This window comes from Rhinoderma darwinii, chromosome 7 (assembly GCF_050947455.1).
Source record: "Rhinoderma darwinii isolate aRhiDar2 chromosome 7, aRhiDar2.hap1, whole genome shotgun sequence".
In the NCBI taxonomy this organism is placed as follows: Eukaryota; Metazoa; Chordata; class Amphibia; order Anura; family Rhinodermatidae; genus Rhinoderma; species Rhinoderma darwinii.
Genome location: NC_134693.1, coordinates 76,949,431 through 76,965,480, shown reverse-complemented (window position 1 = coordinate 76,965,480; position 16,050 = coordinate 76,949,431). Strand labels below are relative to the sequence as shown.

General features: G+C 41.2%; 1 protein-coding gene across 1 annotated transcript in view; it reads left to right on the top strand.

The window, feature by feature from the left end:
• The window catches only part of DDX17 (DEAD-box helicase 17), a 50,223-nt gene extending 38,853 nt beyond the window's left edge, over positions 1–11,370 (top strand). Inside the window, exon 13 of the mRNA XM_075833566.1 lies at positions 10,127–11,370. Within this exon, the coding sequence (XP_075689681.1) occupies positions 10,127–10,539 (413 nt within the window). The 3' untranslated portion in view covers positions 10,540–11,370. The remainder of the gene's footprint in view (positions 1–10,126) is intronic.
• The last annotated feature ends 4,680 nt before the right edge of the window (positions 11,371–16,050 follow it).

Sequence of the window (16,050 nt, the reverse complement as noted above, 5' to 3'; positions counted from 1 at the left end):
GCTCGGGTTTTAACTTGCTGCCCGCGCGATCGGGCAGCTGAATGTCGGGTCTCCGGCTGTCAGTGACTGCCGGGGACCCTGAGGAGAAGATAGAAGCAGCTTTCATTGCTTCTATCTTCTCCGATGTCTTTTTACACAGCGTTCAATGAACGCTGTGTATAGGAATAGAGACAGCAGCGGCGCTGTCTCTATTCATCCCGGTGATCATGTGACTGGTCACATGATCGCCGGGTGCCGTTAGTGGCAGGCTGCTGCTGGGTCTTACAAGACCCAGCACAGCCCTATTAGTGACAATCGTCACTATGAGAGGGCTGATTTCCCCTGTAACTGGGGCTGCTCTGCAGCTCCAGTTACAATGGAAAAGCATGGTGTAAAAGAAAGAAAACAAATATATAAAGTTCCCCAAAGGTCTTTTTGGACCTTTGGGGGACAGACCATAGTAATAAAAAAATAATAAAGTAAAGTGCAAAAGTAAATTAAATAATAAATACACATAAAATACCCACCCCCCAAAGAAAACGTTCCCCCCGCCAATCATTGTTGTAACGCTAGCGCTGACCCAATTACCCTAATATAGACATGTAATATATTAAAATTTACGGTAGACAATGACGATCACAAATAAAAGGTCTATTTTAGGGTAAAACTATGTTATTACCCCAAAAAAATAGCTGAAACGTAAAAAAGCTTATTTATTTATTATTATTTTCAAACTTTATGAATAAAAATTCTAAAATAGCAAAAAAGGTGTGTATAAAAACGATAAAAAATGAAACCTGCATTGTCTACGGAAAAAAGATCGCAAAAATCACGTCGTTAGCCCAACAAATAAAAACGTTATAGCCATTTAACTAACACGTGCTAAAAATGGCTAAACGGTGTCTGGTCCTGAAGGCGCAAAATAGCCCGGTCCTGAACTGGTTAAGTTTTTATGGGGTATATACTTTATAAAGGTATGACATATGTATATCAAAGTGGAACTACAGGATATAAAGCGGATGGTTAGCGGACTGCTCACTAGGGTTTATGCAATAAAATGAATATAGGTTGTTTATGACCGTAATGGAGTCACAGGAGAAAAGGATGGAATTGGGGATAAATGAGAGAGGTTGAAGATGGTGATGTGTAGGGAGATCGGTATGAATATACTCCCCAGGAATTAGGATAAAATGGTCCCTCTCTAATAGGTGCATCCAGCACTAATGTGTTGGGTATGCATACCTGGTGGTGAGAGGAGGACCTTTAAATAGCGCGCGTTAGGGTACCTACGGCCAATGACAAGTGAGGGAGGGGCAGGGGTTTGTCCGTGACGTGAAACTGTGTCACCAGAAGCGACGTCCACTCTAGAAAGCTCCTGGCTAACGATATTGGAGGATGTGTGCGATCCGGGCAGAAGTGGTTTAGGGAGATGACGTAAGCCAGAAATAATGTCGGGTTCGGCATAGGAGACATGGGATCGTGCAAAGTAGTATATGGGCGGCCATGTTTTTGGTGTGTTGGAATGAGCCACAATCAAGTCACCGGAAGTGACGTATGTAACCAAGGAAACGTTTATGTATCATTTCTGGGGGCAGTGTAAATAGTATAAAGTGACGGAGTGTGAGGCCTGTAAATGATCAGTAGTCTAAAAGGAAAAAAGTGGTTGAAATATAATGTAAGAAGTAATGTGGATAAAATATATGAATACATGGGTTGAGGGAAAAGGGAGGAGATAAAGGAAGAAGAAAAAGACTCTGACAACCGGGCTTTATACTACCTGGGTGTTCGTGTGACAAAAGGTCAGAGAGCCTAGGAGAGACTATAGAGTGTTAGATCATGAAGTTAAGACGGGTAAATTACATATAACGTTGCCTACGTGAATCCATACTATTAAACTAGAACATTGTATTCCCGCTTGAGTCCTTTTGGAATTGAGGGTCTGTAGGGTGTGAATCCAAAATGACTCGCGTTCCTTCCGTTTTTGGATACAGTTACTGCCAAGTCTTGGTGGCAGAAACTGTTCGATAATCTGAAAGCGCAGTTGCGAAATTTTGTGTCCCATTGTACAGAAGTGGTGTGGTATAGGGAGCCATGTTTTATTGCGCTGGATGGTTGATTTGTGGTATGCGATCGTGTCCCTAATGCATTGTATGGTTTCCCCTACGTAGGCCTGACCACTTGGGCATTTAATGAGGTATACCACGTTCCTTTTTTCCCCATGGTCGTCTTGGCCTTTCACCTGAATAAGGACGACGTTCTGCCGTCTTTTTACCCGTCTCCTAGTCATCCGAGGAGGTGTTCTCTCCATAACCTAGATGTTGTCCGTGCCTTGCAGACGTATGTTTTTCTCACTTCTTCCTTGCGGATGTCTGATTCCTTGTTCATCCTTAGGGTATGTTTACACTACAGCGTCTGTAACGGCCGAAATTATGGGGCTGTTCTCAGGAGAAAACAGCCCCGTCATTGCAGCCGTAACGGCATGTGCAGGCGCTTGAACGCCGCGTCCATTACGGACGTAATTGGCGATGCTTTTCATTGGAGTCCATGAATAACGGCTCCAATTACGCCCCAAGAAGTGACAGGTCACTTTTTGGACTCGGGCATCTATTTACGTGCCGTATTTTGACAGTGGCGCGTAAATATACGCCTCGTGTGGACAGACAAACGTCAGCGCATTGCTTTCAATGGGCAGATGTTTGTCAACGCTTTCAAGCTGCAATTTCGGACGTAATTCGGGGCAAAAACGCCCAAATTACGTCCGTAATTAGTGTGTGTGAACATACCCTTACAGAGGGTCTAAGGAAGGAGTTGTCAGCCTCTAAGGCTAGTATCGCTTGATGGATTTGGATGGCTACACGCGAGGCTTTATATGGTTCGGGATAAGGCGCCCGCTTTTCGGATTATGACCCACTCTAGAAGAGCAGTTGGGGCTTCCTGGGCTGTGCACAATCGGCAGCTACATGGTCTTCCTTGCACGCTTTTTGTGTTAAGTTCTGTCATGCGCACACCATAGCTTTTACAGGCGCTCCCCTTGGATGCAAGCTCTTGCAGGCATTTGTACAGTAGGTGACAATGTCCTTTCTCTACCTCCCGTCTTTGGGTACTGCCATCTGTGTACCCAATGTAATAAATAAGAAAACATGATTTTATTTGAGTACTTGCCATAAAAAAACTTTTTTCTTCCAGTTCATTGGGTGACTGCTCCCACACATTGGTTTGTTCAAGGTTCTCATGGTTGTCAGTCGTTTTGACTTACCTTTTCTTACCTTGTTTCTGCTTCTCCTACTGCAATTAGTGTTTGTAGGTGGGGTATATCCTGTAGTAGGGGCTACAATTTTTTATTTTAAAGCCTCCTAGTGGCAACAGCATATACACCACAGTCTGTGTCCCCCAATGAACTGGACGAGAAAATTATTTTACGGTAAGTACTCTACTATAAAAATGAAGGGCCTGTCTGACAAATATAAAATGTCACTGTTTGGTGATGCAAAGCATAATTTTTCTATTGGTATCTGTTAACCAAAACAAGAAAATTATCCTATGTGTAGATATTGCTTCTACATGCTTGTTATGGCGTCCTGTGGTGGTGTTTTTTTATTCCTTCTAAGAACGTCCACCGAATGTGTTCGTGCCGGTGAATAGAAGCCTCTTATAGCGAGTGGTTCTTATTTGCTGGCCTGCACAATTTCTGGGATCACTCTGCTGCCAATGTAAAACAGGTTCCGGGCAGTGGGACTGAGCTACACCAGGAGGCGCCATAACAAGTATGTAACAGCAATGTCTAAACAATGGAGCATTTTAATTTATTTTATAAATCTTATTCCAATTGAAAAATTATTGTTTTGCATATTCTAACAGAAATATGTATTTTATTGTGAGACAGGCCTCCGGCTGGTCCTCATAGGCTTCCTATTACATCGCTGTCAGTGTCAAACTGGCTGTTACAATGCATTATACTACGTAGGTAGTGAATCACTATTTTTTGATCACCATCCCAAAATATAGAATAAAAAGTGTTCAAAAATTTGCACGTAGCCCAAAATAGTACCAATAAAAACTGCAACCCATCCCTCAAAAAACAAGCCCTTACACAGCTTTTTTGACTAAAAAATAAAAAAAGTTATGGCTCTCAGAATATGGTGACACAAAAAATTAATAATTTTTATAAAAAAAGTGATTTTATTGCGCAAACGCTGCAAAACATAAAAAAAAACCTATATACATATGGTATCACCGTAATCGTATCGACCCGCAGAATACAGTAAAATTTTAATTTATAGCCTAGTGTGAATGCCGTGGAAAAAAAAAATGGAATAAATAAAAAGTGATCCAAAATCACATGTACCCCAAAATGGTACAAATGTCAACTACGTATTGTCCCGCAACAAATAAGCCCTCACACGTTAGAGAAAAAATAAAGTTCTGACTCTCAGAATATGGCGATGCAAAAGGTGCAGATCGTTCCAAAAGCAGATAAGATCAGGCGACACAGGTTTATTTTATTCTCCGCATTATTACCCCCTCTTATTATACCCTGATGTTCTCCGCACAGTTTACATATGCCCCCACATTATAACATGAAATACCAGTAAAACCCCAAATAGAATTATTACCAAGCAAAATCTGCGCTCCAAATGGCTCTCCCTCTCTTCCGAGCCCTACAGCATGCCCAAACAGCAGTTTACGTCCACCGATATAGCATCGCCATACCCGGGAGAACCCACGTAACATTTTATGAGTTATTTGTCTTCAGTGGCACAACAAATTTTGCGCTAAAATGGCATATCAGTGGAAAATGATCATTTTCACTCTGCACCTTCCACCTGTGCATTAACCCCTTCGCGCACCACAACTTAATAGCATGTCGTGGTGCGGGGGATGATGTATGGAGCGGGCTCACGTGCTGAGCACGCGCCATATGCTGTGGGTGTAAGCTGTGTATTACAGCTGACACCCAGGACTAACTGAAAGGAAGGCCTCATTTACACGAGTGTGTGCATTTTGCGCACGCAAAAAAACGCAGCGTTTTGCGTGCACAAAAGGCACTTGACAGCTCCGTGTGTCATCCGTGTATGATGCGCGGCTGCGTGATTTTCGCGCAGCCGCCATCATAGAGATGAGGCTAGTCGACGTCAGTCACTGTCCAGGGTGCTGAAAGAGTTAACTGATCGGCAGTAACTCTTTCAGCACCCTCGACAGTGAATTCCGATCACAATATACAGCAACCTGTGAATAAAAAAAAGACGTTCATACTTACCAAGAACTTTCTGCTTCCTCCAGTCCGGTCTCCCGGCCGTTGCCTTGGTGACGCGTCCCTCTCGACATCCGGCCCCACCTCCCTGGATGACGCGGCAGTCCATGTGACCGCTGCAGCCTGTGATTGGCTGCAGCCTGTGCTTGGCCTGTGATTGGCTGCAGCTGTCACTTGGACTGTATTGTCATCCCGGGAGGTCAGACTGGAGGAAGAAGCCGGGAGTTATCAGTAAGTCAGAACTTTTTTTTTTTTTTTACACGTTCATGTATATTTGTGATTGGAAGTCACTGTCCAGGGTGCTGAACCAGTTTAACTCTTTCAGCACCCTGGACAGTGACTGTCTCCTGACGTCGCGTACCACAAAATTTTTTGCCGGGTTCGGTCAAAACGAGTTAGGCCGAACCCGGTGAAGTTCGGTTCGCTCATCTCTAAATTGTGACACTCCATTTGGATGTTTGTAAACAGAAAAGCACGTGGTGCTTTTCTGTTTACATTCAGAGTTTGACAGCTCTTGCGCGAATCACGCAGTTCGCACGGAAGTTCTTCCGTGCGACCTTCGTGGTTTTCACGCACCCATTGACTTCAATGGGTGCGTGATGTGCGAAAAACGCAGAAATTTAGAACATGTCGTGAGTTTTTTTCAGCGCACTCACGCTGAGCAAAACTCACGGACTGTCTGCATGCCCCCATAGACTTGTATAGGTCCGTGCGACCCGCGTGAAAAGCACGCGCGTCGCACGGACGTATATCCCGTTCGTGTAAATGAGGCCGAACAGCGATCGCGCTGTAACAGAAGCCTGTAAAAATGACAATTTACTGCAATACATTAGTATTCCAGTGTATTGTACCAGCGATCTAATGATCGCTGGTTCAAGTCCCATAGGGGGACTAATAAAATGTGTAAAAAAAAAGTTAATAAAGTTATTAGTGAATTTTTTTTTTATATTTTAAGTAAAAAAACAACTTTTTTCTCTAAAGTAATGTAAAAAAATAAACAAAATTGATATCCCTGCATCCGTAAAAGCCTGAACTATTACAATTTACCATTATTTAACTCGCACGGTGAGCGTCGTAAAAAATCGATCAGAGTTGTTTTAGCCCTCACACAGCTCAATCGACCAATAAATAAAAAAAGATGTGGCGAGGCAAAACTATTTTTTTTATTTAACAAATAGGTTTCACTTTGTAAAAGTAGTAAAAAATAAAAAAATAAATACGATTACGGTGATACCAAATTTATAGAGTCGCAGAAAAAATTAAAACTGTCGTTTTTACTGCACGGTGAAAGTCTTAAAAAAAAAACAATGGGGGAATCGCCGTTTTTCCCCAAATTTAGAATTCTTTTTTTTTCAGTTGCCCCTTACATTACATGGTACTTTAAATAGTGTCAATAGAAACTACAACTCCTGCCGCGGAAAATAAGCCCCACACCACTCTATTGACGAAAAAATAAAAAAGTTTTGGCTCTTGGAAAGCAGGGAGGGAAGAACGAAAATGATAAAGCAAAAAATGGATCAGGGTTACTTCATTTCTAATAAAAAAACATTTATAACCACATGTGGAGTATAGCTGTACTCAGGAGAAATTGCTTTACAAATGTTTGGGGTACTTTTTTCCTCCTTTTAACCTTCGTGAAAATGAATAAATTAAACATTTTATTGGACATTTTTTTTTATATTTTCACGGCCTAATTCTAATTTCTGCATAAGATCTGTGGGGTCTAAATGCTACATAGATTCCTTAAGGGGTGTCGTTTCCCAAATGGTGTCACTTTTGGGGTGTTTCGACTGTTTTGGTCCGTCCCAGGGCGTTGCAAATGCGACACGTCACCCGAAAACCATTTTGGCAAAATCTGCGCTCCAAAATCCAAATGGCGCTGCTTCCCCTCTGAGCCCTGCCGTGGGTCCAAACACCAATTTATTTCCATATATGAGGTATTGCCACAATCGGGAGAAATTTCTAATTTTCAGACTAACTACAATAAATATAGCAAAAGACCCGTGGGGTCAAGATACTAACTATACCCCTAGGTAAATTCCTTGAGGGGTGTAGTTTCCAAAACGGGGTCACTTTTGGGGGATTTCTACTGTTTTTCACTACAAAACCTCTTAAACATATTCTAATAAAAAGGAGGCCCCAAAATCCACTAGGTGTTCCTTTGCTTCTGAAGCAGGCGTTTCATTCTATTGGCACACTAGGCCCACATGTGGTTTATTTCTAAAAACTGCAGAATGTGGGAAATATATATTGAGTTGCATTTCTCTGGTAAAAAATATTGTCAAAAAAAATTGAATTTGTAAATTTCCCCTCTACTTTGCTTTCATTTCTGTGAAACGCCTAAAGGGTTAAGAAACTTTATGCATGCTGTTTTTAATACTTTGAGGAGTACAGTTTTTAAAATGGGATTATTTATAGGGCCTATCTAATATATAAGTCCCTCAAAGCCACTTCAGAACTGAACTGGTCCCTAAAAAATAGCCTTTTTGAAACTTTCTTGAAAATGTGAGAAATTGCTGCTAAAGTTCTGAGCCTTGTAACGTCCTAGAAAAAGAAGACTGTTCAAAAAACTATGCAAACCTAACGTAGACATGTTAACTCGTAACTATTTTGTGTGGTATTAGCATCTGTTTTACAAGCAGATACATTTAAATTTAGAAAAATGCAAATTTTGGTGTTTTTCACAAAAATACTGAATTTATTTACCAAATTTTTCCACTAACCTAAAGTACAGTGTGTCACGAGAAAACAATCTCAGAATCGCTTGGAAAGGTAAAAGCATTCCAAAGTAATTACCACATAAAGTGACACTAGGGATGTCACGATACCAGAATTTGGACTTCGATACCGATACTTTGTGTAGTATTGCGATTTTGATACCAAAACGATACTTTGCCAACAGTAATAAAAAAAAAAAAGTTCTTCCATTTTCTGATGTGAGGCGCGATGAATTTTGAATGTGCCTCACATTAATAATAATTAACCCCATCATGTTTCTCAGTCATAATGGGTTAATATGTAAGGTACATGATGGGGTTAATTACTATTAATGTGAGGCACATTCAAAATTCATCACACCACGCGCCTCACAATAAGTGAAAGAAAGCCGTTGTTTTTTTTTTGTTTTTTTTTTACAGCATACACATCATAAATGACGCCAAAAATAGTTGTACAGGTTATTACGGCCGCACCAATACCGAATATGTATATTTTATGTATTGAGACTTATTTTAATGTCTATTGTAAAAAAGGTGTGTGTGTGTGTGTATTTTTAATTTAATATTACTGTATGTTTTTACTTTATTTTTAAACTTTAATGTACTGGCATATATCTATATGCCATTACATTAGCCTGTGTACAGATAGTACACAGGCAGTTGTTAGGACACACCTAAGTATGCCCTAACAGGAAATACGGTAATACAGCCCTGGGGTCCTTCAATGGACCCTTGGCTGTCTGCCCATATATGGTATGTCCCTCAATTTCGTCACAGGGATTTCTGTGATGCGATCCAAGGGGCATCCGCCCTTCTCATTTTCCCCTGAATGTTGCAGTCCGCTTTGATCGCAGCATTCAGGGGAATTACAGTGGAGATAAGAGGTTTCTCTGATCTCCGCCGTTATAGAGCGCGGCTGTGTAATACAGCCATTGCCCCGCTCCTGACATTAAGTGCGCGCGCGGTCAGCATGATGTGATGCGGCCGGCACTGCACTAATGAGCGGCGGTTCAGGCACTGAAGACAGAACATGGGGGTGTTTTTCAGTCCGCCCGCCATGTTCTGTCTTCAGTGCCGCCGCTCATTAGTTCAGCGCTGGCCGCATTGCATCATCCTGACGGCGCATGCACACACTTGTCAGGACTCAGGAGCGGGACAATGACTGTATTACACAGCCGCAGCCCGGCTCTCATACATTCATGTGTTACTATACTTAGCTGTGCAGCCGCACCGCTTCGTATCGAAATGCATGAAATAACGGTATCGAACGGTTTGGGGGTGCACGGTATCGAAGTTTCGATGCATCGTGCATCCCTAAGTGACACGTGAGATTTTTAAAAAATCTGCTACGTCCTCAAGGCCAAAACAGGCTCAGTCCTGAAGGGGTTAAGCTTTGCTGCATCATTTGTTTCACAGTTACACATGAGGGTGAACAGAAATTCATATGTGTATAAAAAAAAAAAGTTTCCTTTTTCCAGAGTTATCCATTTTCTATTCAGTTGATTGTGACTAAGCTTGTGCATTATCCTTGTTTATTATTTACGGCAGATTCTAATTTCTCCTGCCCATACATGTGCAGCATGTAAAAGGCAGGACTTCACAAACAGTGTCTCACTTGGAAATTTTTTCCTATCTTCCTCCGTTACTTACATATCGGTGCCGTTATATTTGCCGCCCGATATGTAAATAAGCCCCTGAACCGTCAATGGGACGTTTCTAACTAACTAAATGGCAAGTAGGCGTGATATCTTCGCTCTGACGCTGTCCAATCGACTACGGACAGTGTTTGGTTCGGCTTTCGCTGTGTTCCCTCCCGCGAGAGCACACACAGACTGGTGGTTCTGCAGAGCGTGCGCTCGCCGTCTGTGTGTGTTCTCGCGGGAGGGAATACAGCGCAAGCCGTAGCTGATTGGACAGTGTCAGAAGGAAGACATCACGCCCCCTTGCCATTTAGTTAGATAAAATTGACCGTTCAGGGGCTTATTTACATATCGGGTGCCAAATATAACGCCACCGATATGTAAATAACGGAGGAAGATAGGAAAAAAATTCAAAGTGAGACAGTGTTTGTGAAGCCCTGCCCATACATGCTGCACATGTATGGGCAGGTGAAAAGTTCTCTTTAATTCAAATCCTTTTGAAAAGCTAAAACTTAATATCTGACTCTCATTATTCTCAGGTGGGCGATCTAGGTATCGCAGTATTCCTTCCAACAATAACCCAAACATGATGTACCAAGACGAATGTGAGCGGAGAATGCGTGGCAAAGATGGTGGTAGACGTGACGGACGGAATAACCGCGATGGTGGCATTGCCAGCAATGGAACTGGAAGAGACCAGAGTCATCAGGGATATGGTTATGCAGGGCAGAATTCCAACTTCCAGCCTAGCCAGTATGGATACGGGCAGGGCGCATTTACAGCAGGGGTAGCTGGCAGCTATGGTGCGGCAACATATGGCCAAGCACCACAGCCGCTAATGTCTCAGCAGTTTGCCCCACCCGTTACTCCTTTGTTGAACTACATGAATCAAGCAACTGGTTATCAGTACCCACCTCCTCCCCCACCTCCACCACCCCCTTCTCGAAAGTGAGGTTTTAATTGGTCTAATTTTTCCATTTTTAAGTTTTGTTGTTTTTTTTTTTTTAGCTGGTTTCTGTTTTGTTAAATACTTTCAGATGTGTTTTGGAGAGTGCAAAAACTTGGATTTGAGGAAAAACATTATTTTCTCTATGCTTCATCTTCAATTTCAGTGCTGTTGACATGTATTTCAGGACCATACCTTTCTAGTTTTTTGCGAAGGCCTTTGGTAGGGAGATCATCCTGGATTAGGTAGTAGTTTGTCTTTTTCTCTCACATGAAATGTCATCTAATTTTACCTTCATGCATCTATTTCCACCTATGAGACATTCAGACATTTATTGATGTTTTGTACAAGAACCTTTTTTCTTTGATTTTTTTAAGTTGTTTTTTTTTCCCCCAGGTAGGTAATGGATCTTAAATCTGAGCATATATGTTCCCTTTCTTCAGATGTTAATCACCTTGATCATCTTATTCACCCATTTTTATAGTTCATATGTACATATACCAAGAACTTGGCTTGGTTAGTGGCTTTTTTTTTGTGCTAATGTGTTAAGAGATGCTGCCTTCACCAAAGTCTCAGGTGATGGCATGTAGGTTTTGGCAGTCTTATTTTTGAAGGTAGGTTCCTTCTCTCTAGAGTGGTTTTACATGCTCATTATGTCCCTTTTTTAAGATTTTTCTTTTTTTTTTCTTTTACTCACAAATGGCCTATTTTAGCATAGTCATATTGCCAGTGCAGTTTTTACTGTTACTCGATAGAGCAGCTTTTTTTTTTTTTTAACCTTTTTAATTCCATGATTGCTACCATTTTGTTTCTGTAAATAAAAATGTCTGAAATAGATGTCTGGTGACTATACTATGTTAGGGTATCTGTTTAAATGGTGGTCGGTACTCTGGTCTCTGCGTGGTGCACGAGGAAGGGAATACATCTCTTATTGTATAGTGAACAAAAGATCCCTCAATTGAGAGAGTCAGTGAGCCGAAACGCATCTTGTGAATAAAACAACTTATTGGATTTATTGGAAAGTGAGTGCCGGGATCTCTTGTTCACTATACTTTGTTAGAAACATCTTACTGATAAAAAAAATACATTTTTGGAGTTTCTTTTTAAATAAAGTAAATTTTATTGGCAGTTTTCATTACAAGTAATAAAATACAAACTCCCAAACCATCTGTAGCTTCTGTACTGGTTAGTTTGAGCAGAATGTACCGCCATAAAGGATCAACAGATGCCGATCTCAGACTGAAATGAGCATACACACAGGCACAGTTGTGTCATAAACCTTGCGTATCATGTGAACAAGTTGGCATCCATTACCTGAAAAATAAACAAATTATCTATACACGAGTATGTATGTAAGTTGCAATGTGAAGAGGCTATGTATAGAAATACAAATTACAGATATACAGTCTTGTCCTTTTTTACAATACCATCCCAAAAGGCAGAACTTTTTGGGCAAGATCACCAAGTATGCATATAATTTCCCGTTTCAGATAAGCACCTCTTACACTTGTTTCTAACCTCGGGATACAGCCTATGAATAATCACCTCTAGCGTTTGTTGCTAACCTCGGGATACATACTATGGAGTGGGGCGATGTACCGCCTACTGAGGACTTTGTACGAGTTTTCTTGCTATTTCTACACATCTGGAGCATGTGGCCAGTATGCTCAACAACCTGCGCATGATCAGTTCAAAAAGATCATTCCAATGTTCTGTTCACAGAATTTAATGTAAGGAATGGTGGAAAGAAGTCTTTCCTCAATCGGTATGTTTTAAGATACACTTAAAAGGCGGTTGTACTTGTAACCATTTTTTCCATTGCTATGTTCAGGACAGTGGCGTCCAAAGACTAGAGATTTTTATGTAAACAATATGATAGTAATGCATAAACGGCACACGGGAGAGTTCAGGGATTTGAGAGGTTTCGGCGGGGGATTTAATCGCCCCTTGATCTACCATTATAGTTCAAGAAGCATTTGTACCCCTCCAGAGGTTGTTTGGCTAAATTTGGGTGGGGCATCAAACAAAATGTCACGTAATTGAATACACGAGGAAAGTGTCTGAACAAGTTTTGTCGTGGCAGACACTATGACACTATTTTTCTCCTGCAAAAATGTAACCGTATAGGGGAAACTGTTCTCAATTTGCATATCTAATCAGTCTGTCAGTTGTCTAAGCCACTGAATAATTTTAGTGTAGTGTATCGCCTTATAATAGTTAAAGTGGGGCACTTGAAACCCTCCAGTTTTGGAAGTATGGGTTAAAAATCTTATATGCTATTCTGGGCTTGACTTTCCTCCAGATAATTCTAGTCATGGAGAAAAAAGTTAGTGGTAATTTAATGGGCAGGGTCTGCATCGTAATTAGAAGTTTAGGAAGAAGGACCATTTTGATCAGAGCCTTCCTTCCAAACCAAGAAGAAAAGGGATTATTCCAGAAGTCTTAGGCCCCATGCACATTACCGTAAAAATCGTCCATAATTACGGACCCATTCACTTCTATTGTCTGCGGAAACCTTCCTGTTTATATACGGGAAGGTGTCCGGGCCGTAGAAGTGTACCGCAAAAGATAGGACATGTTCTGTCTGCCTGCTTTTTACGGTCCGTGTAACCATACTTTTGTATGAGAGCACAGGCCGAAAATGCGGGCGGATGGCCGTGCCCGCAATCATGGGCCGTGATTATGGCCGTGTTCATGAGGCCTAAAAGCTTTTTTGATCGTGTCTGAAAAATGTTAGACATTTTCTTTAAAGGGATTCAGTCACCAGAAATTGGCCTATCCACGCAGCACAGTAATATAGTGTAGCCTCACCTGAATATAACGCTGTTTTCATTCTTCAGATGAGTGGCTCAATTGCAGCGATAATAACGTTATTCTTCATATGCAAATGTACTTTTTGAAGCAACATGGGCGTCGCCATTTCTGCAAACAGCTCTACCTTCTATCCCTAGTCCGTCCCTCTCTCCCGTCCTACTTTAATTCACAGGGCCAGGCAGTGTGGAAGACGGGATCGTGTGTGGCCCTGTATTCTGAACCCGCTTAGGAATTGGCGCAAGCACAGTACAGCGTTGATGTATCACCAGTGAAATCGGCTCTACTGCGCCGATTGCCGAGGCGCGGGCGCATTCAGTAGAATACAGGGTCAGGTGTGATCACGTCTTCTACACTGCCTGACCCTGTCAATCAAAGAAGGAAGAAAGGGAGGTATGGACTGTGTATAGAAGGTAGAGCAGTTTGGTGTTTTTTTTTAATGAACCGCTTCCCTCCGCAGCCATTTTTTTTTAATTTTCATTTTCGCTTTTTCCTCCCACCTTCAAAAAATAAAAAAAAACAAGTTACGGCTTTTGGGTCATGTGAGGTCTTGTTTTTGCGGATTGAGTTTTTCACGCAACCACTTATTGCTCCTTATAATACACTGGAAAACTGGGGAAAAAAAATCTTTGGTGCAAAGGGAAATAAACAGCGATTCCTCCATTTTAGTGTTTTGTTTTTATGGTATTCACCATGCGGTTAAAAATTACATGTTATTTTTTTCTGCGGGTCAATACGATTACAGCGATACCAAATGTATATAATATATATATTATATTTATTTTCGTTTTTTAGTTTTACTACTCTAAGGATAGAACACACATAGCGTAAACACTGCGGAAAATCCGCAGCGTATTACAGTAGCAGCTGTTTGGGTGAGATTTGAACAAATCATCCACACACAGCAGAAAATAATCCCCCGAAAAACCGTCTATAAATTGATGTGCGTTTTATATTTTTTTTTAATTCAAATAAATAAGAAAGCTTATACGTTCCCCCGGCCGTAGTCCTAGCAATGCAATCCTTGACATTTCATCCTAGCTGACTGCTGCAGCCAATCAAAGGCTTCAACGGTCACATGGACTACAGCGTTATCCCGGGAGGCCAGGCTGTGCTCAGAACAGTGGGACGCATCGCCACGACTATGGCTGGGGTAAGTATAAACGTCTTTTGGGGGTATTTTTTTAAACTGCAGGAGATTTCCGCAGCAGACATGCTGCCCAAAAAACTGCACTACAATGGGCGGAAACGCATCGTATCTGCCCAGTGTGTTCGTACAATTACAAGGTTAAAAACTAATTTTTAAAAATTGTTTTTGTGTTGCCATGTTCTGAAAGCCAAAACATATATTTTTTTTTTCTGTCAATTGAGAGATGTGAGGGCTTATTTTTTGCAGGGCCAGCTGTAGCTTTTATTGGTACCATTTTGGGGTAAATTTGTCTTTACTTTCTCCCTAAAGCATTGTAAAAATATGAAATTAACTTAACTGGTGTCACCGCATCTGTAAAACTCTGAACTATTACAATATAACATTAACCTGCATGGTGAACGCCGTAAAATAAAAATGTAAAACGCCAGACTCACTGTCTTTTGGTCACCTCATCTCCCATAAGAAATGGAATAAAAAGTGATCAAAACACTCTTATGTACCCCAAAATGGTACCATTAAAAACGACCGCTCATCCCGCAAAAAATAAGCTTGTATTGCTTTGATGAAAAAATGTAGTTACGGTTCTCAGAATATGGCCACACAAAATAAATGTTTTTAACAACTAGATTTTTCTTGTAAAAGTAGTAAAACATAAAACTATATAAGTTTGGTATCGCTGCAAAATTATCGACCCGCAAAATAAAGTTAACATGTTTTCATTGTACCGTGAACGCCCTAAAAAATAAATCCTCAAAAAACAATGGAGGAATCGCTGGTTTTTTTTTTCTCATTCCATCCCAAAAATATTTTTTTCCCTAGTACATTAAATAGTGGCATGAAAAATAACTTGTCCCGCAACAATAAAGTCCTCCTACACTGTATTGATGGGAAAATAAAAAAGTTATGGCTTTTGGAAGGTGGGGAGGAAAAAATTAAAATCTGAAAAATGGCTGTGGCGGCAAGAGGTTAAAGAGGCTCTGTCACTAGATTTTGCAACCCCTATCTCCTATTGCAGCAGATCGGCGCTGCAATGTAGATAAGAGTAACGTGTTTTTTTTTTTTTCAAAAACGAGCATTTTTGGCCAAGTTATGACCATTTTTAAATTTACGCAAATTAGGCTTAAGTACAACTGGGCGTGTTTAAAGTTATGTACAACTAGGCGTGTATTGTGTATGTACATCTGGGCGTTTTTACTTTTTACTAGCTGGGCGTTGTGAATAGAAGTGTATGATGCTGACGAATCAGCATCATCCACTTCTCTTCATTAACACCCTTCTGCTGGCAGTGCACAGACACACAGCGTGTGAACGCCGCGTCAATTAATAACGGCTCCAATTACGGCCAAAGAAGTGACAGGTCACTTCTTTGACGCGGGCGTCTATTTGCGCGCCGTCATTTGACAGCGGCGCGTAAATTACGCCTCGTGTGAACAGACAAACGTCTGCCCATTGCTTTCAATGGGCAGATGTTTGTCAGCGCTATTGAGGCGCTATTTTCGGACGTAATTCGGGGCAAAAACGCCCGAATTACGTCCGTAAATAGGCCGTGTGAACAT